This window comes from Peromyscus leucopus, chromosome 9 (genome assembly GCF_004664715.2).
Source record: "Peromyscus leucopus breed LL Stock chromosome 9, UCI_PerLeu_2.1, whole genome shotgun sequence".
In the NCBI taxonomy this organism is placed as follows: domain Eukaryota; kingdom Metazoa; phylum Chordata; class Mammalia; order Rodentia; family Cricetidae; genus Peromyscus; species Peromyscus leucopus.
The window spans coordinates 67,438,367-67,458,868 of NC_051070.1; the positions used below are offsets into that span (position 1 = coordinate 67,438,367).

Genomic DNA, 20,502 nt, shown 5'->3' on the forward strand with positions numbered 1-20,502 from the left:
TAAAAAGTTAAAATTTATGTAAATATGAACGACTATGTAAGTAAGGTCCTAGAAAGCTGGTGTGCTGGCTAGTTTTATGTCAATTTGATGCATGCTAGAGTCATCAGAGAGGAGGGAGCCTCAACTGACTAAATGCCTTCATAAAACTGAGCTGTAGGCAAGTCTGTAGGGCATTTTCTTAATTAGTGATTGATGTGGGAGGGCCCAGCCCGGGGACGGCACCGCCCACAATGTAACTAACATATGAGTTCAGGAAAACTACAGAAAATATAAAAATATGGCTTTTCATCTAACAAACATTACATGTTTGCTCTGTATATTGTACTAGGGGCAAAAAGAGAAATAAGATGGGTCTGTGCTCTTAAATAGGCATATAGACTAGCAGGGTATTTTTGATTTTGAAAAGATAAATGATTAAGGCTATAAAATAACATAATAGCTGTGTATAGTTCAGTTATGCTTAAAAATCTCTATCAAGGATAAAGGGGGCAAGTATGATAAAAAATATATGCATATATGAAAGTATAATAAACCCCATAGAATAGAAAAATAAGAACTCAAAAGTTGCTATTTTTCTTTTTATAAATCATCTCTCAAATCACATTTCACCATCATACTGTATTTATATCATTCTTAAGATCAACAGAAAAGTATTTTTTTTCTTTATAACTTACTATCATTCAGCTGCAATAACTTTAGCTAATTCTGGTTTCTCAGGCTCCTGTTTGAAGGTTTTCTTGCACTGTTTTAAGTAAGGAAAAACTAATGCAGCTTTTTTTTGGAGCCAGATCCTACATTCCACTAACAGTCAAGACAAATTAATGAATTTAAATAGCATTCTATAAACAACAGGCTAGAAACACACTTAACAATAACATTTTATCAATATTTTTGAAATTGTTTTACAAATGCACTAAGCTTTAAATGCTAAAATAAGTATATACAAGAACATACATTTTAGGCTGCAATGCTTCCAGAGAAGAATCTTCTTTAAATCCATCCACTGGGCAGTCCCCTTGATTCATACTGACAGTTGTATGAATCTTAAGACAAAATAAGATTAAACAAACTCACGGTCATTCAATAAATTCTTATGATGCAGAACCCAAACAACGTTTTGTGTGCTATTCATAAACAAAACTGGTAAAAATAAAGATTCTGAAAGTCTCTTTTAGTCAAGGGAAAACTACTTGTGGTTTTACTTTAATATGGGCAAAAATTAGCACCCTAATGGTTATTTAACAGAACATTAAATTATCCAAAATAATTTTTGTTACAATTCTAAAGGAAATGATTGTAATAATTCAAAATTTGCTACTAGGGACTGGAGAGATGGCTCAGTGGGTAAGAGCGCTGGCTGCTCTTCCAGAGGAACCGGGTTCAACTCCCAGCACCCACATGGCAGCTCACAGCTGTCTGTAACTCCAAGTTCTGACACCTTCACACAGACACACCTGCAGGCAAAATACCAATGCAAATAAAAAATAAATAAATTAAAAAAATAAAATAAGCCGGACGGTGGTGGTGCATGCCTTTAATCCCAGCACTCGGGAGGCAGAGCCAGGCGGATCTCTGTGAGTTCGGGGCCAGCCTGGGCTACCAAGTGAGTTCCAGGAAAGGCGCAAAGCTACACAGAGAAACCCTGTCTCAAAAAACCAAAAAAAAAAAAAAAAATAATAAAATAAAATAAAAAAAAATAAAATAAAATTTGCTACTAAAGTATACACCTTGTGATATCTTTATTCTGTTCAAAAACTACAAAATATTATCTAGTACAAACTCTAAAAACATTACTGGTTATAAAACAAGAATTGGCCGGGCGGTGTGCACACTTTAATCAGCACTCGGAGCAGAGCCAGCAGACCTGTGAAAAACATAAATCCAGAAAAACAAATAACAAGGAGATGCTACTAAAGTACTACAATCAGACATGGCAGAACCATGCAGATCTCTGTGAGTTCGAGGCCAGCCTGAACTATCAAGTGAGTTCCAGGAAAAGACGCAAAGCTACACGGAGAAACCCTGTCTCAAAAAACAAAAACAAAACAAAACAAAAAACAAGAATTGAATAAATGGAGAACTGTGCCAGTTTTCTGGAGATAGACTTACCATGCTAAAATTAACCAAATAAAATTAACCAAATATAAAATTAATAGTCAGGCCTGGTAGCACTGGCCTGTATCCCTAGCTACCTCAGAGGCTAAAACAGAGGGATCATAACTTCAAAGCCAGCCTGAGCAACTTAGCAAGACTTTAAAAAAAATCCTTAAAAACAGAAATAAGTAAAATACCATTAAAACAAAAATGCCCAAACATAGCAAAATGAGGAAAAAGTTTACAAAAATACCATTGAGACCTTTTGTCCAACTACTCCTGAGAATGGGGCCCAACCTGGAGTGTGTTAATATATCCAGTAAGACTTCATTGGAAGAAACTGATTTTTCCTTTGCCAGCAGGTATCAATTACATAAAGTTTCTTGGTTGGGGGTGGGAGCCTGTGTTCTCACTCTTTCCTCTGGCTTACATCTTCCCGCCTATTCTTCTGTACTGTTCTCTGAGCCTTGGAGAGGTGCCATTTGTGGCTGGGCACTCAACAATCATTTATTATCAGTTATGAGTCTCTGTAGTCACCACTGACCACTAAAGAAGCTTCTCTGACCAAAGCTGACAGCTGCATTAATCTATGGGCAACACTACAGCTGTTTGGAAGGCACATCTCATTTATCAACAGCACTAGATTCCCCATTAGTGACTTCCCCAGTGATGGCTTTTGGATCAGGTTTACAGTCTCTGGTGTGAATTTCCTCTTGTGCAGCAGACATCAGATCTAATCAGAAAGCCATCAATTACCCATAACAGACTGGCCACTATTTTGTTCTCCACCCCCACCCCCCACCCCCGCCTTTCCCCAGCCCACCCCCCATTCCCATCTCCTCCAGGGCAAAGACTCCCCTGAGGATTGAGTTCAACCTGGTAGATCCAGTCCAGGCAGGTTCAGTGCCCTCCTCCCAGACTGAGCCAAGCGTCCCTGCATAAGCCCCAGGTTTCAAACAGCTAACTCATGCACTGAGCACAGGACCTGGTCCCACTGCCTGGATGCCTTCCAAACAGATCAAGCCAATCAGCTGTCTCACTTATCCAGAGGCCTGATCCAGTTGGGGGTCCCTCAGCCTTTGGTTCATAGTTCATGTGTTTCCATTCGTTTGGCTATTTGTCCCTGTGCTTTATCCAACCTTGGTCTCAACAATTCTTGCTTACATAAACCCTTGCCAATTTCTCGCCAATTGGACTCCTGGAGCTCCACCTGGGGCCTGGCTGTGGATCTCTGCATCTGGTTCCATCAGTCACTGGATGGGGTTTCTAGCGCGGCCATCCTATCACCAGAGTAGGTCAGTTCCAGCTGTCTCTCGACCACTGCCAGTAGTCTGTTGTGGGGGTATCTTTGTGGATTTCTGTGGGCCTCTCTAGCACTTTGCTTCTTCCTATTCTCATGTGGTCTTCACTTATCATGGTCTTTTATTCCTTGTTCTCCCTCTCTGTTCTTGATCCAGCTGGGATCTCCTGCTCCCCTGAGCTCTCGTTCCCTCGACCCTTTTGCCCTTCATTACCCCCACTCACATCCATGTTGTTCATGAAGATCTCATCCATTTCTCTCAGACTGGCCACTAATAAACCAGTGGGTTCATCTTGCCTGGGTGATGGTATTGAACTCAAGTTCTAAGCTGAGTAAGACAATCTGCCCCTGCAAGTTTTCATGGCAACTCCTGGCATGATGAGGGCTAGCCAGAAGGGAGGAAGCTTCTAGCCCAGTGTCAGCGTGATTTCTCTAGGGCCCTTGCCCAAATTATTTGATGTCTCCACTAGTTTTTTTATCCACCTAGTTCTGGTGGGCAACTAAAGGCAGTGGCAATTGCCTATATTGTTTGGGGGGCTATGGGGGGGCTTCTTTGACCAACAACTCAGAAAATTAACCAGTTATGAGTCTACATTCCTGACATTGGAATTTTTTTTTTCAAAATAACCTATGGTTTGGGGGTCAGCTTTACCCATTCACAAAGGGTACTTCTGTTAAACACTTTTGATTAGCTTATCAAGTATCAGATTTTATGGCCTTTTCATATACCTTTAGTTCCCAATCTTTTCTCCCATCTCTCTGTTCCCTCCCCCACCCCATTAAACCTTCTCACTCCCAGTATCTACCCTTCCACTTTGGAATCTCATGTTCTACTTCCCTTCTTAAAGAATCCCTCTCCCAGCCGGCAGTGGTGGTGCACGCCTTTAATCCCAGCACTCGGGAGGCAGAGGCAGGTGGATCTCTGTGAGTTCGAGGCCAGCCTGCTCTCCAAAGCGAGTTCCAGGAAAGGCGCAAAGCTACACAGAGAAACCCTGTCTCGAAAAAACAACAAAAAACTAAAAAAAAAAAAAAAAAAAAAAAAAAAACACCCTCTCCCATAGGCTCTTTTCTAGTTTCCTTGGAATCTACATGCACCCACTTCCACATAGATGCACATACATAAAAGTAGAAGCTAGGAGTGGCATCAGAGAGAACATGTAGTGTACATACATAAAAGTAGAAGCTAGGCGTGGCATCAGAAAGAACATGTAGTGTTTATCTTTTTGAACCTGAGTTACCTCACTTAATATTTCCCAGTTTCATCCATTTTCCCACAAATTTCATAATTCAATTTTCCCTCATGGGGTAATAAAATTCCACTGTGTGTATGTATCACAGTTTTATTATCCATTTATCTGTTAATGAACATCTGGTCTGATTCAATTTCTCTTGCTATTATGAACAGAGTGGCAATAAATATGAACATGCAAGCATCTATGTGGTAGGACACAGAATCTTTTGGGTATATGCCCAGGGACAGAATACTTGGGTCAGATGAAAATTCTATTTTTAGATTTTTGAGAAACTTCTACAGTGTTTTCCATAATGGAGCCTGGTTTCATTGAATCCCATTAGATTTTGGTGTGCTGTGTCTTCATTTTTATCCAGTTCTAGGAATTGTTAGTGATCGATCTACCATTTAACAAACCTTTTTATTTCTAGCTTTTTTCTATTGCGGTCAGACAAACTACAAAAACTATTTCAGTTTTCCTTTATTTGGTGAGACCCGCTTTGTGTCTCACCAAAATGTATGCAAAATGTGTGACCTATTTTACAGAAACTTCCATGGGATACTTGGAAGAATGTCTATTCTGCGCTGTTTCATAGAATCCATTTGGTCTATAATGTCATTTCGCTCTGTTTAGTTTACATCAGAATTGACATAAGCTCTTGTGTTGAGGTCATCTGTGACTTTGTATCTAGTAGTTATGAACTTTGGTGCATCTGTACTTATAATTCTTCTATCTTCCTGATTGCTTCTTTAGTCAGCAGGAAGTCACTTTATCTGTCCTGACTAGTTTCAGTTTGAAGTCTATTTAGACTTTGTTAGATGTTAGAGATACTTATTTGTTTCCTAGTTTCAATTGCTTGGAATATTTTTTCATCCTTTTACCATAAAATAATGTTTATCTTTGATGTATATCTTGGAGCAAGAAAACTGACGTTGTTTAATCAAATCTGCTAATATATGTCATTTGATAGAGGATTGAGAGCATTAATGCATAGAGTTATTACTGAAAAGTGTAAATCAAGTCCTGCCATTTTTATTTGGAGAATTTGGTATTTTAAAAATCATTTGTTCTAGCATCTTTTTTTTTTCTGTGTGTTTATCATTCCCTTCAGTCTGAAGAATCACTACCAGCATCCTCTGTAGAGCTGGCTAAATGATCACACATTCTTGTAGCCTGCTTTTATCATGGAATGTTTCTCTTTCAACACCAATTATGACAATATTTCTGGGCACAGTAGTCTTGGCTGGATGTTGTGGTCTTTCAGACTTGAAGTATATATTTCTATATCCTTTTGGCTTTTAAAGTTTTTTGCTAAAAAAACCAGCTGCTATTTGATGGGCCTCTAACTGTAACTTGGTGTTTCTATCTTGCAACTCAATATATTTTCTTTGTTCTGTTATATTTAGTGTACTAATTATGCACAACACTGGGGATGTTCTTATCTTATGCTATTTGATGTTCTATGCCTCTTGTACTTGGATGAGCCTCTCTAAATTAGGGAGATGTGATGGCTATTCTTGGTCTTGGTTGTCAACTTGACTACATCTGGCATTAACTAAAACCCAAATGGCTAAGCACATCTATCAGAGATTTTTTTTTCTTAATTAAGTCATTTCAAGTGGAAAGATCCACTTCTGTTCTAGATATGTGAGGTGGAAAGATCCAAATTTACCAGATTTTTTGCAATGGGAAGATAGACCTTTAATCTGAGTCACACCTTCTGCTGGCAGCCCATGTAAGGATATGGAATAAAGAAGAAGCTTGTTCTCTCTCTGCCTGTTTGCTCTTGCTGTCACTAGTAAGTGCATTCCGTCACTGGTATTGGAGCTCAGTTCTTCAGGATTCAGCATATACTGAAGACCAGCAGAGACATCTAACCTTGCGGATTGAACATCTACTGGATTCTTGGACCGTACACAGCCATTGTTGAACTAGCTGGACTACAGCCTGCAAACCATTCTAACAAATCCCCTCTTTATGATATACATGTACATGTGCGTGTGCATACACGCACACATTCTTTAAGTTTTGTTCCTCTAGAACAGTGGTTCTCAACCTTCCTAATGCTGTGACTCTTTAATACAGTTCCTCATAAAAATTATTTTTGTTGCTACTTCATAACTGTAATTTTGCTACTGTGATAAATTGTAAATATTTTGGAAAATAGAGGTTTGTCAAAGGGGATTGTGACCCACAGGTTGAGAACTGCAGGTCTAGAAAACCCTAATATGGGATTTTTCGCTATAATTGTACTGAAATATTCTCTATGACTTCACCATAGAATTCTTCTCCATTTTTACTCATTATCTGGAAGATTTAGTCTTTTCATGGCATCCCAAAGACATTGAATTGATTTTTTAAAAAATCCACATAAAAGGCCGGGCGGTGGTGGCGCACGCCTTTAATCCCAGCACCCGGGAGGCAGAGCCAGGCGGATCTCTGTGAGTTCGAGGCCAACCTGGGCTACCAAGTGAGTCCCAGGAAAGGCACAAAGCTACACAGAGAAACCCTGTCTCGAAAAACAAAACAAAACAAAAAAATCCACATAAAAAATTATCAGTCCTCAACAGAATGTAACAATTCTTCTGTATTGTCTTCAAGCCCTCACTGCTCTACCCTCCTTGCGGTCCGTCCTATTAGTGAGGGTTTTAACTGAGTTTACATTTAATTTTTCATTTCCAGCATCTCTTCAGATGTATTTCCCTTCAAACTTCCTTTTTGAATTCCACTTCATCTTGTGCTGACTGCCTGATTTACTCAGCTGTCTTTGTGCTTTGAGGATTCACTCAGAAGTTTATAGTGTTCTCTTTAATTTCTTCAAACACAACTATCATCATTCTTTGAACTCTTTGCCTAGAATTTGCCTAAATTGCCCTCATTGGAGGTCATTATTCTGAGGTTGGCAGATTTTGGAGGAGATGTGTTATCTTGACTTTTCATGTTACTTGTGTTTTTGCAGAGGGACTTGTGCATTATGAGATTGTTGGTTGAATATTTTTAGGTCACCTTTATTCTTTCAGTGAAAGTGTCTGCAATGTTCAGGAAAGACTAGTTTGTGGTAGGGATGATTTGTCTTTTATCTGTCAGACTTGTATCCAGGGCATCAGACTCTGTCTATCCCTAGTATTCCCATGAGTAGAATACTGTCTGCAATAACAGTTATTATCCAGTGGCAGACTCAGCATAAAATCAAAGTAACAGGCAACAATAAATAATCACCCCTTAAGCACTAATCATTTTAGTGAAAAGGGACATTGAATTCTACAGGTACTAATATATATGTTATTGTTGGTATGAGTGGAAAGAAAAAGACATTAAGACTAGCAATTAGTATTGATATCACAGAAAGTAGAGGAAGATAAATGTTCATAGAAGGAAAAGTGGAAGGGGAATAAGTGATTTGCCTAAAGGTAGACTAAAAAAGGAAGTAAAGATATGCTTTCGGAGGCAGGGGAGTAGAACAGCCCCATCTCTCGGGCTAGCACTACCTATCAGGATGCTGAGGCAGAGACGATGCACACCAGGCCAGATGTTCTTTGGAAGAGGAAAAAGTAAAAGAATGGGAGAAGGAGGCAATATAGACCAAGAATAGAGTGGGGCCAACCTAAATGCTAAGGCTATCAAACAAGTAAGAATAGATACAGGGAAAGAACACACAGGGTGGAGATGTAGGGTATGAAAACTGACTGGCTGACTATTGGCCTTCTTTCATCTAGACTGTCTCTTGTTCTTTCTCCAGCTCCAGGAATGTTGTCTTGTCACTAGAACTCCTCTGCAATGGTTGCTCCTGTTCTCTCTTCTGAGTCTTCCTTTGGATGTTGGTTACCGATGCTGTCCTAGTCTGTGGCCAGTACTTCATGGGAAGGGGCATCTGGAACACCACTGACAATTCCTCAGAGCTCTGGTTGTGAATGCAGCCCCACCTTTTTTGCAGGGCTTGCCAATGTCCAGCATGCTGCTTCAGTTAAGTCAAAAGTTCTGGTATATATGTTGGTTCCACCAAATTCTCAGCTTGTTGAATGTAATGTAAATCTGATTCAATTATTTTCTGTAATTTCTCAGTATTGTTTGTCAGTTTTCAGCATACAGGCTCATGACACTAAGAGTTTTCTGAGACTATGTTTCACCAAGGTTCTCAGGCTGCTGGAGTGCCACAGCAGCAGAAGTCTTTTTGAAATGGCATCTTGCTTCTGTTGTTTGTTGGCAATATCAAGTATCTATGCCCAAAGGACAAGGCTCCTCCGAGTGTCTCCTGTGATTGCTGCTACTGTCCAGGGTATGGCCTTTTTCTCTATTTAGAATGCTTTTCTGATAGCTGTTTCCAGATTATTCCCTGGAGACCCTGGCCAATCATGACTGCATGTTATCAGCGATCTTTCCTAAATATATACTTTAAAAAACTTAAATATTTTCTTATTGTACATGTATGAGGTGTGCCATGCACAGAAGTCAGAAAACAACTTTCGAGAGTTGATTCTGTCCTTCCACTGTGGATTCTAAACTTAGAGCATAAAGTTTGAGCCACGTGTGCTTTTAATTGCAGTGCCACCTCTCTAGCCCTAAATATATACTCTTTATAACACAAGTACTAAAACATACATTTATTTATGACTGAGATGTAGGAAGGTCTGCTTTTAAAAACCTTGTAAGCTGCCAAATACAGTAAACAGAGGTAGAGAAGACCTCTAACAGTCTTCTGTTTACACAAGACAGTGTTAACTCCATTGCATAAAGTAGTTAAGAGAAAGGTAACTTCAAAAAAAAAAATAAGCAAAGGAGAACAACTGGTAAGTCACATGTGTGAGGCATGAAAAGTCACTCCATTTTAGGGTTATCAAGTTTCATTGATAGCAAACCACAATTTAACAAGAAGGTACCTTTTCTCCCCATCAAATTGCCAAACACTAAAATGAACATGACAATTCAAAATGTGAATTTCTTTGGAACTAGCAATTACAAGCTTGCTGATAGGATTTTTTGAAAATGAGGATGGGTTTGAGAAATCGTGCAAACTTTGTATTAACTAAAATTGTTTTATTATGCCGGGTGGTAATGGCACATGCCTTTAATCCCAGCACTTGGGAGGCAGAGACAGGTGGATCTCTATGAGTTCAAGGCCAGCCTGGTCTACAGAGCAAGTTCCAGGACAGGCTGCAAAGCTACACAGAGAAGTCCTCAAAAACAAAAACAAAACAACAACAACAAAAAAAAAACCCAAAATTTGCTTTATTATATATCCATTATTGTGGACTTTGACAAGAATGGGGCAATACTGCTAAGAGATAAGGCAGACTACTAAATGCTACTAGTTGTCATTATTGTGAAAGGCAAGTATTTTGGTATCGAACAGTTGTTCTAAGTGAAGAATTTTTTTCCTCAACATTAATTTTTAATTAAAAAAAATCATTTGTACTTGTATTCTGTCTATGTGAATGGAGGTATCTGTGAAAGACAGGGACATTACATCTCCTGGAGTTGAAGTTATAGATGATTATGTGACCCAACATGAGTGCTAGGAGCTGAACTCTGTAAGAACAGTTTGTTCCAATAACTGATAAGCCATACTTCCTCCAAGGTTCTAAGTAAAATGTGCTACCTAACTATGTATTAGTTACTTAGTTAAGAAAAATGTTTCGGGCTGGAGAGATGGCTCAGAGGTTAAGAGCACTGACTGCTCTTCCAGAGGTCCTGAGTTCAATTCCCAGCAACCACATGGTGGCTCACAACCATCTGTAATGAGATCTGGTGCCCTCTTCTGGCCTGCAGGCATACATTCTGATGTGTAATAAATAAATCTTAAAAAAAAAAAAAAAAAAAAAAAAGAAAGAAAAAAAAAAGAAAAATGTTTCTATTAACAACCCACACTGGACTAAGTGGTATTTTTTAGGCATATTCTCAAAATTGAGAGCTAAAAATCTTAATTTCTGGTTAATTGTGAAATTCCATCTCTAGTTAATCTTATCATAAACTTATCATTTCCTAGTAAAAGGTTACTGTAACCAGAAGCAGACTTGAAAGAGGACATTTCTTCTAGAAAGCATGAAAAAATGCTAAATACAATGATGCTACAAGATTTCAGTTAACACTGTATAAAGAATCCTAACTTAAAATGCAGATATATTTAATAATATAATTAAGTAAATGCATATGTGCATAAATATTTATATGATTGTTTTTGCCTGCATGTATATCTATGCACCATGTTCATGCCTCAGATCTGTGGAGGCCAAGAGGGGAAGTTAGATCCCCTGAAACTGGAGTTACAGATGGTTGTGAGCCGCTAGGACTTGAACTTCAGTCTTCTGCAAAAACAACAAGTACTCTTTTTTTCTTTTTCTTTCTTTCTTTCTTTCTTTTCTTTTTCTTTTTTTTTCTTTCTTTCTTTTTTTTTTTTTTTTTTTTTTGGTTTTTCGAGACAGGGTTTCTCTGTGTAGCTTTGGTGCCTGTCCTGAATCTCGGTCTGTAGACTAGGCTGGCCTTGAACTCACAGAGATCCGCCTGCCTCTGCCTCCAGAATGCTGGGATTAAAGGCATGCGCCACTGCCGCGTTTTGTTTTTCTTTTTTTGTTTTTTGAGACAAGGTTTCATTATATGGCCCTGGATATCCTGAACTCACTATAGACCAGGCTGGTCTTAAACTCAAAAGAGGCCTGCCTGTTTCCAGACTGCCTGTTTCCAGACTGCTGGGACCACAATCAACTAAATTTAAAATTTTTATATAGTGATATTTCTTTTTTCTTTTTTTATTAAGAATTTTTTAATTCACTTTACATACCAATCACAGGTCCCTCTCTTCCCTCCTCCCACCCCTCCAGCCTTCCCCCACATCTCCTCCTATATACAAAGACATTTCTAATCACATGGCACTTTAATAATATATACTAATTATCTCTTTATTTGGATTATTTATCTTTTCCCCTTGAACTAACATATTTTAAAAATAGTTTAAAGGTCAAGAAAATGACAGTATTTCTAGAGTGCTATCTGTACGATCCTATCACAGCACAAAATCTATCATTTTGCTGTATAAAATTATATAGTGGTTATTATCAATAACTACTACCAATCAAAAGCAGGCATGGGTATTAGGAAAAAACCATACAACTAGGAAAAATAAATGTAAGCCCATATCCACCTAAATCCAGAAGAACAAAATAATATCTGTTAATTATGAATGGGATAGTTTTAGGCTTAAATTTTAAGGAAACTGCACTTGATTTCCATGTAAACTATAAATCATCTGTGAATACAAGTACTAAAATTTTAATATTTAGAGCACAGAGACCATTCCAAAGTAATAAACCACCTTTCTTAAATTCAGATTGTCACTAATTTGGAGTAGATTCTTCTATTTTTCCTATATATTATTCCAAATAAGTCTTTGGTACCAATCAAAAGGAATGGCTACCAGTCTCAGGAAGGCTTCTTGGAGAACTCCTAAATAGGGATGATCTAGCGAATCTCAAAAATCTTAATATAAATGTGATCACCATTGGGTCTTAGGGATAGGGGTACAGTGAAAGGATAGAACAGTTCACATCTCTCCCAAAGTAACAATAAAACTAGTTCAAATGTTTCAAAGTAGATTTATCACAACCCTAAAATTAAAGCCATTATTTGTAAATGCATTCTAGATACTATGATATTACTCAAAATCCTAGAATAAGACACGTATCACTTTGAACAAGGGTAGAGATGGTCCCAGCTGCCTTCTCCTTCCCTCCATCACAAGACTGTCAGAATCGACCACTATAATCATGGAGGATGAGGGACTGTCTTCATATAACCTCCACATCTGAAGAATTCAAGTATCAAAGTATATAGGAAAGGGAAGGAGAATTTCCCACAATAAAGGTCATCACTTGTAATTCCAAAGTAGACAAAACAGCTTAATTATTTCTGTTATAATTAAAGCATTCACAAATTATAGCATATACAGGTATACTGTATATAACTTGGAAGGCAATGAACCTACAATTAAATATTGAAAGGTCATTTTAATGCCCTGGGAGTTTGTAGAGCACTTTTACATCATTCAGCTGTGACTCTTAAAATTACAATATAAAAAAGCAGGCATTATTTCCATCTCATGAAAGCAAAAGCTCAGATATCTAAGGCTGACAAAACAAGAACTCCATCTATATCTTACACCTCCATATTAAATACTACCCTGCCAGAAAAAAAACAATGGATATGAGTCCAATCCATGTCTCCAGTGGAATAGTAAGTTTACAGAATTTACAGTTAACTCTGTGGAACATACCGTGGAAATCAAACTGTATTTGTATTTGTTGTTCTCACTCTCAGGGGCTGAAAGGTTTTGGCCCTAGCTGAATATATACTGAATCCTTCTGGGGTAAATATTCACATTTGGTGCTTGTCTTGCTTCTCTCTCTACAGTACAATGTCTCTACAAACATCAGCTCACAACACAAAGATGAAGAGTTCCAAGTTTGTCTGCATGGTTTTGGCATAGAAAATGAAGGATTTTTGAAAGGAACATACTACATTGATATAACGAGTAAGCTTTCCACCAATGTCTCCCAAGAGTCAAAAATATGTGGCAGTATCTATAACTTTAATGCTTTTTCTTCATCACTTTGAAGAATTATAAAATGGATAGAGAAGTTGTATTGTTGTATCTTTGTATCATTATACTTATGTCTTATGTACATGTGTACATGTCTGTGTGTGTGCACATGTATCATTGCATGAGTGTGGAGGTCAGGAGAGAAACTCCATGTCTTTTGCATGGGTTTAGGGGATCCAAACTCGGGTCTTCAGACTTGCTCTGCAAATGCTTTTACCTGAAGATCCATCTTCCTAGCCCACAGAAAGTTTTATCTTCTGTTAATGCTTCTTTACTCAGCGACTAAGCAGTCAGAATATACGTTTCTAGTTTCTTTTTCTTTCTTTTTTTTTTTTTTTTTGGTTTTTCGAGACAGGGTTTCTCTGTGTAGCTTTGCGCCTTTCCTGGAACTCACTTGGTAGTCCAGGCTGGCCTCGAACTCAGAGATCTGCCTGGCTCTGCCTCCCTAGTGCTGGGATTAAAGGCGTGCGCCACCACCGCCCGGCTTGTTTCTAGTTTCTTATTGGAAACATTTTAGTTGTCTAACATTTTTATCTATTACATGAGGATGTATTCAATATGAAAGATTAGAAAACTTACCTCACAATCAGGGCATTTACTTGTGGTATATTCCCGAGTTACTAATAAGCACTGTTCACAAAAGGCATGTCCACACTGAAGCTCAAGGTGGTGACCTATGGATGAAATTTCATCAATTAAATATTCTACAATTTGTTCATGTCTAATGGGGAATAGTTCTCCATCAAAGGGCAAACTCAAAAAGTATTCTATTATATAGGAAAAGATATCTATAGCTTTTAAGGCTGACTTATTAAAATAACATTTAGGAGAAACTAATGAAGTCAAAAGGGGGGAGGGGAGAAAAATCAGAAAGCAAATCATGCAGCGCTATTTAATGTTTGCATGAATCCAGTTTTGAATCTATACATCCATGAACTTGCTGTATCTTACAATCATACAGAGTATTCTGACATATTTCATTTGACTTTTGTAAATATCATGTCTAACTGGCTGCAAATATTATGTATATTAAAAAATACCTAAACATGGAAAAATGTGTTGGTAATCTGACTAATTAAAAAGTTTAATCCAGGGCTGGAGGGATAGCTCAGAGGTTAAGAGCACTCAACCTGCTGCTCTTCCAGAGGACCCAGGTTCAATTCTCAGCACCCACATGGCAGTTCATTACTGTCTATAACTCCAGTTCCAGTGGACCCAGCACCCTCACACAGACATACATGCAAGAGAAATGCCAATGTACATAAAAATAAATATATAATAATAAAAAAAAGTTTAATCCAGACTCCAATCTTATGTTTCCATGTCCAATCTTCATTCTGTTTGATAGCATTACCCTTGCTAATTTGTATTTCCTATCTTATGAAAGGGTTAGGAAAAGCTGAAATGAAACACTGGTAAGAATTCTCTCACAGTAATCTAAGATGTTAGCAAGGATGGAAACCAGGGTAGAAGCCAAATGTTATTATTTTCATACACATGACCCACATTAAGATTACCTTTGTAAACCTAACATTTGAAAATATAGTATCAAAATACCAAGATTTAAATGTGGGCAAGATGGTTCAGTGGGCAAGGATGTGTTCTGCTAAGCCTGATGACCTGACTTCGATCCCTAGAACTACATAATAGAAGGAGAATATGGACTCCTGCAAGTCTTCTTCTGGCTTTCAAATGCATCATGTGTGCATGTATGCACCACACACACACATTAAAATATATATATATGTATATATAGAGTGTGTATACACACACATATATATGGAGAGAAAATGTATATATTAATGTATTTAAAATATTATGTACTAGGTAGAATTTGAAGCTTATCATAATAAACTTTTTAAAAATTATGTAACTTTAAAATAGAGTGCTATTTTACTTCATTATTTATTTTTATGTGTGTGATTATTCACATTTGTGATACATGTGGAGGCCAGAGGACAACCTTGAGTTCTGTTTCTCAGAAGTGGGCCCCTTTGATTTTTGAGACAGGGTCTCTAACTGGCCTGGAGCCTGTCAAACAGCCTAGGCTAGCTGGCAAGTAAGCCTCAGAGATCTGTTTCTGCCTCCCCAGAGAATCAAAAACAAGTGCCAGCTTTTTTTTCCCTCAGGCACCTGGCACACACTGGGTACATGGGCATATATGAAGGCAAAATACCCTTACACACAAAATAAAACCATTTTTCTTAAGAAGGAAACTAAAATTAGTAATGTTTTGCTAGAACACATTTATGGAATTTGCTGAATTATAATTTCATTAATTTGACTTTTTATTAAAGTATTTCAGGGTACTGGAGAGATGGCTCAGTGGTTAAGAGTGCTGGCAGCTCTTCCAGAGGTCCTGAGTTCAATTCCCAGCACACACATGGTGGCTCACAATCATCTGTAATGAGATCTGATGCCCTCTTCTGGAGTGCAAACATGCAGACTTAACACTCATATCTAAAAACAAAAACAAAATAATAAAATTTTTAAAAAGTATTTTTTCAGCAAACTGAAATTTGGTACAAGGATGCTATATTTTAATGCAGGCAAAACACCCTTACACACAAAATAAAATCATTTTTTAAAAGGGAACTAAAGTTAGTAATGTTTTGCTAGAACACATTTATGGAATTCTTACTGAATTATAATAATTTCATTAATTTGACTTTTATTACGGTATTTTAATTCTTCATCAAACTGAAATTTGGCACAAGGATTTTAAAGTCATATTCGAATTTCAGAGATATTAACCAAAGCAATAAAAATTCTCAGCTCCAATACTGTACAAGTTGACCTATATAGTACACTTCAGCTTACAAAACATAACTATTTTACCAGTTGAGTATTTCCAAATCCTAGCTTTAAACACAAACCAGTAGCTTTAAAAGGTTATGTTTAAAAACCGTATTTTATCACTCGGGAGGCAGAGGCAGGCAGATCTCTGTGAGTTCGAGGCCAGCCTCGTCTACAGAGCTACAGAGTTCCAGGACAGGCTCCAAAGCTACACAGAGAAACCCTATCTCGAAAAAAAAAAAACAAAACCAAACCTTATTTTGTAACAATTTTCATCTTAAAATGTACATTTTCTAACAGAAGCATTGATCAAAACTCCAAACAGAGCCAGGCCTGGCGGTGCACGCCTGTAACCCTGACTACTTAGGAGGCTAGAGCAAGGCAGCTAGTGTGCCTGGTATGGACCAGCGTCTGGGTTCAAATCCTAGTACTGAAAAACAAATGCCTCCATAGAGATGCTACCCCCCATGGAAAGTGCAACCAGTTTTCCCTACAGGAGGTTCTGTCGCCTAAATGGTGGCCACCTTGAAAGAGCCACTGACCTTCGCTTTTAAAGAGGCAAAGGAACAAGGAGTTCAGATGCAACAACTTACTCCTGTCAAAGTTCTCTGAAGTACTTGTTAGATTAAAATAACCTGAACTTAAAAATGCATTTAGTAGATTGGAAATGAGCTTAATAGAAGCATGGCGAACAAAGGCAAAAACTCCGCACTGCCTCCTCAAAAAAGCAAAATCCAAATCACAAGATCCACAAAAGGAACGAGAGTTTATCTTAGATAAGATAGTTTATCTTAAAGCACCCCAGCAGTGCTTTAAGATAAACTGGCCCACCCCCACCCCGGCAGTGCTTTAAGATAAACTGGGCCCCCACCCCCACCTCGGCAGTGCTTTAAGATAAACTGGGCCCCCCCCTCGCCCCCCTCCATCTAAGAACTTTCAGTCTACTCCAAAGGAAAACTACCCAGGAAAACCAAGCTTCATTCCTTCTTGACCACAAGATCACACAACATTTCTTTTGTTTTCGTTTCTCGATACAGGGTTTCTCTGTGTAGCCCTGGCTGTCCCGGAGATCACTCTGTAGACCAGGCTGGCCTCGAACTCACAGAGATCCACCTGTGCCGCCGAGTGCTGAGATTCAAGGTGTGCGCCACCACTGCCGGGCTTGTTTTGCTTTTTTTTTGGAGCAAAGGAGGAAACAGTTGGAGGCGGGTGACCCCAGCTCATGAGCGCTACAGGCTTCTTCAAGGCCCGCTCTTTCAGGAGTCTTTGGACTTGCAGGGAAGTGGGAGGGGAAAGCGCCCCGTGAAGGGCAGCCAGGGGCGTCTCGGGCTCCATCTTCCCGGGCGTGTGGAGAGAACCGGGAGGGGCAGAGCTGCGCACAAGCCCTGGCCCCGTCCATCCGCCCGCCCGCGGTGGCCCAGGCCGCTCCCACACGCTCACCCTCACAGGCCTAGCACGGCTCCCACTGTCGCCAGCCCGCGTGCCCCACGGGGACCCCCCCCCAGCCACCCCCGGGCTCCTCACCGGAGGCCACGGACACCTTCCTTCCACACCGAGTGCACTGGCACCTCGAAGCACCCCGCGGGCCGCTCTTACTTCCCACAGTGGGGCAGGAAGACGCGCTGAGCCCAGCCGTCGAGGCCGCCGCCGCCATCGCTCCTCTCTGGGTGAGCAGCAGCAGCAGCAGCAGCAGCAGCAGCACGTGCGAGTCCCAGCGGCCCTTGCGGCGAGGGCCAATCATAGGAGTCTGGTGGCCATAGGTAGCCAATCAGGAGGCAGAGGGGCGAGGCCCCACCCCACTCCCCAGGTTGCCCCTGCGTGGGGCTGCGCTTTCGGTTTTATCCTGGACACCTGCGTTCCAGAAAGAGGCCTTGAGTTTTTCAGTTCTCGCCCAGGACTCACCACATCACACCTTTAATCAACTCAGATTTGGGCTTTGTGTGTTATTTGTTTACATCGTGGGGGGACCTCAAGTATCAGGTCTTTGGAACAAAGGAGGTCCCTTCTCTACCTGCTCTGCGTTAGGGCGGCAATCTCTGCCAGACCTTGATAGCAGCTGTCGCAGAGAAGCCAATTAGCTACCCTTGTGAGAGATCCAATTAATTCCAAACAAAGGGATGCTCGTTACTAACAGTTGCCGAGAGCCATCTACAAGGCTCTGTCTTGGGAGACATCAGGGAGGCTAAGAGTTTGCCAACTGATAGATGTCTGCTTGAGAGGCGTCTATCTAGTAATGAAAGACCCCCAAGGGGAGATCTTCCTCCGGGAGAGACCCCAAACCCAAGGAGCACACCGAAACCACAGATCAGATGCAAACAGCAAGAGGGTTTATTGAATGCACAGGTACCTGGGGGCCAAGTCTCTTGGAGGACTTGCGCGCCTTCCCAGGGCAAAGGGGACTTTTTATGGGTTTCCAGGGGCAAAGGCGCGGCTACAGGAGCTAGAAGCATAGTTACAGGGTCCCGATTGGTTGCTTTACAGAAGGCCAGGGTGAACTTGGGTCGCATTCTTTAATTATCAGAAGTTTGATGTGTGGCTGACTCGTCCTTGCACAAAGTATAGTGGGTGTCTTTCCAGCCCAGCTGCTTATTCCTCAAGGCCAGGGGCCCGCCATAAAATATCCTCATTTAACCCAACTGTCTTTCTCCCAAGGCCGCTGACCACAATTATCTCCTCCCTAAGCCAGATGGCTGGCCACAGTTATCTCTCCCTCCCAAGGCCGGATGGCTAGTTAGTTACAGCTGTGAACTTCTGTCTTTCTGTTTCCTACAGAATGGCGTTTCTTAGGCTAAGTTATGGGGGGCATTACTTCAGCCCAACACCCCATATCCTCATAATGGAGTGGGGGTCTTTCATTCCCCCATTTTCTTTTGTACCAAATGGAATCTTTCATTTTTAAGATGGAGAATAAGGGGTCAGCTCCATCTCTGACTGTCTGAGTCTCTGATATTGCTGGGTCAGGATCAAAGCCTGGACAACAGAAACCCTATCCCTGATGAATTGCACCAATCTATTGAGGATGCATGGCCCGAACAATAAAACGAGCAGGAGGGTAATTAGGGGGCCCATAATGGTGGAGACAAGGGTCGTAAACCATGGTGACCTGTTGAACCATCCTTCAAACCATCCCTGATGAGACTCGAATAATTGTTGTCTTTGTTTTAATCTTTCTCTTAATTTAGCCATGTTGTCCCTGACTACCCCAGTATGGTCTGCGTAGAAGCAGCATTCTTCTTTGAGGGCAGCACATAAACCTCCCTCTTGTAGGAAGAGTATGTCCAGTCCTCTCCTATTTTGCAGCACTACTTCTGACAGGGATGTCAAGGATTTTTCTAACGCACTAACCGATTCCTCTAGGGCTTTGATGTCTGTATTCATGGCTACTTGGAGCTGTTTGAATTGGCCGGTCTCCATAAGGGCTGTGGTCCCTGTACCTATCCCGGCTGCTATTCCGCCCATGGTAATTCCTCCCAGTATCAGGGCCAGTGTCAGGGAAACAGGCTCTCTTTTAAAACGGGTGTTTCTCATTTCAAAGTGACTATAAATATATTCAGGTTCATGATAAGTAACTTTGGGCCATAATTCTATTAATATACAATAGTCAGAGGTCAAGTTCAGCACTGTAGTGGAGACGCAGGGAGTGAGTCCCGTGTTACATGCCCAAAATGTTCCTTTAGGGGCTGTAAGATAATAAGCCCCTGATGGAAGGGCCTGAGTGGAATTGCAAAGACCTTGGTGGGATGGTGGAATGGCTCCTAAGCAGAGCCCTCGTCCGGAGACTTCGGAGAGAGTCAGCTTGTGCCGGGGGGCGGTGTGGCATCTTGTAGGAGGGGAAGTCTGGTTAGTGAAATTCCCCATAACAGCAACCCCTTCGTAATAAGGGGGACTTGAAATTAGACAAAGCCAGCAACTTCTGGTTTTGTTTGGGGCAGTAAGGTTGAGGGTTAGATACGCCCCTTGGATTAATTTCAGGAGTCTATCCCCAGTACCTGGCCTTACAAATGAAGCAGTGGTGGCCATGCTGGCTGTAGGGGACAATGTAATAGATCGGTGGGGGAGCTGGGCTGGGGCTCTTTCAGGTTGTGAGGGTAACTTTTGTTCTGGGAGAACAGGGTTGGGGCCCACAGGAATGTTAACTGATTCTATCTTTTGTTTTATTTGGAAGGTGAATCCCCTGTCTGCTCCCGTCATATAGAACCTGACTCCCCAGGACCGTCCATCGGTCCATGAAGAGAACTTTGTGCCCTTCAGGGTGAAGGAAATGTTTAGTGAATCTTCTCCCTTTTTACTTCGTCCCACCTTGATAAGATCCCAACTGGAGCTAGGCTCCCAGTACACGTCCCCGGTCGTTTCACATCCCCACTTTGCACAAAAAAAAGATTCTAGTCCCCCACATTTGTAAGTTGTATCCCAGTCCCTTCCGTCCCTAGGGCATACATACAGCTGGGTCTGCTGTAGCTTTCTATAGGCTGACCGCGTTCGGCAGCCAG

General features: G+C 40.5%; 1 protein-coding gene across 1 annotated transcript in view; it reads right to left on the bottom strand.

Annotated features, from left to right (window-relative positions):
* Rnf17 (ring finger protein 17) overlaps window positions 1–17,672 on the bottom strand; it is a 124,056-nt gene extending 106,384 nt beyond the window's left edge. Inside the window, exons 1-3 of the mRNA XM_028858152.2 lie at window positions 17,537–17,672; window positions 13,796–13,890; window positions 955–1,043 (exon numbers count right to left, since the gene is read on the bottom strand). Of these exons, the coding sequence (XP_028713985.1) occupies window positions 955–1,043; window positions 13,796–13,890; window positions 17,537–17,666 (314 nt within the window). The 5' untranslated portion in view covers window positions 17,667–17,672. The remainder of the gene's footprint in view (window positions 1–954; window positions 1,044–13,795; window positions 13,891–17,536) is intronic.
* Between the last annotated feature and the right edge of the window lie 2,830 nt (window positions 17,673–20,502).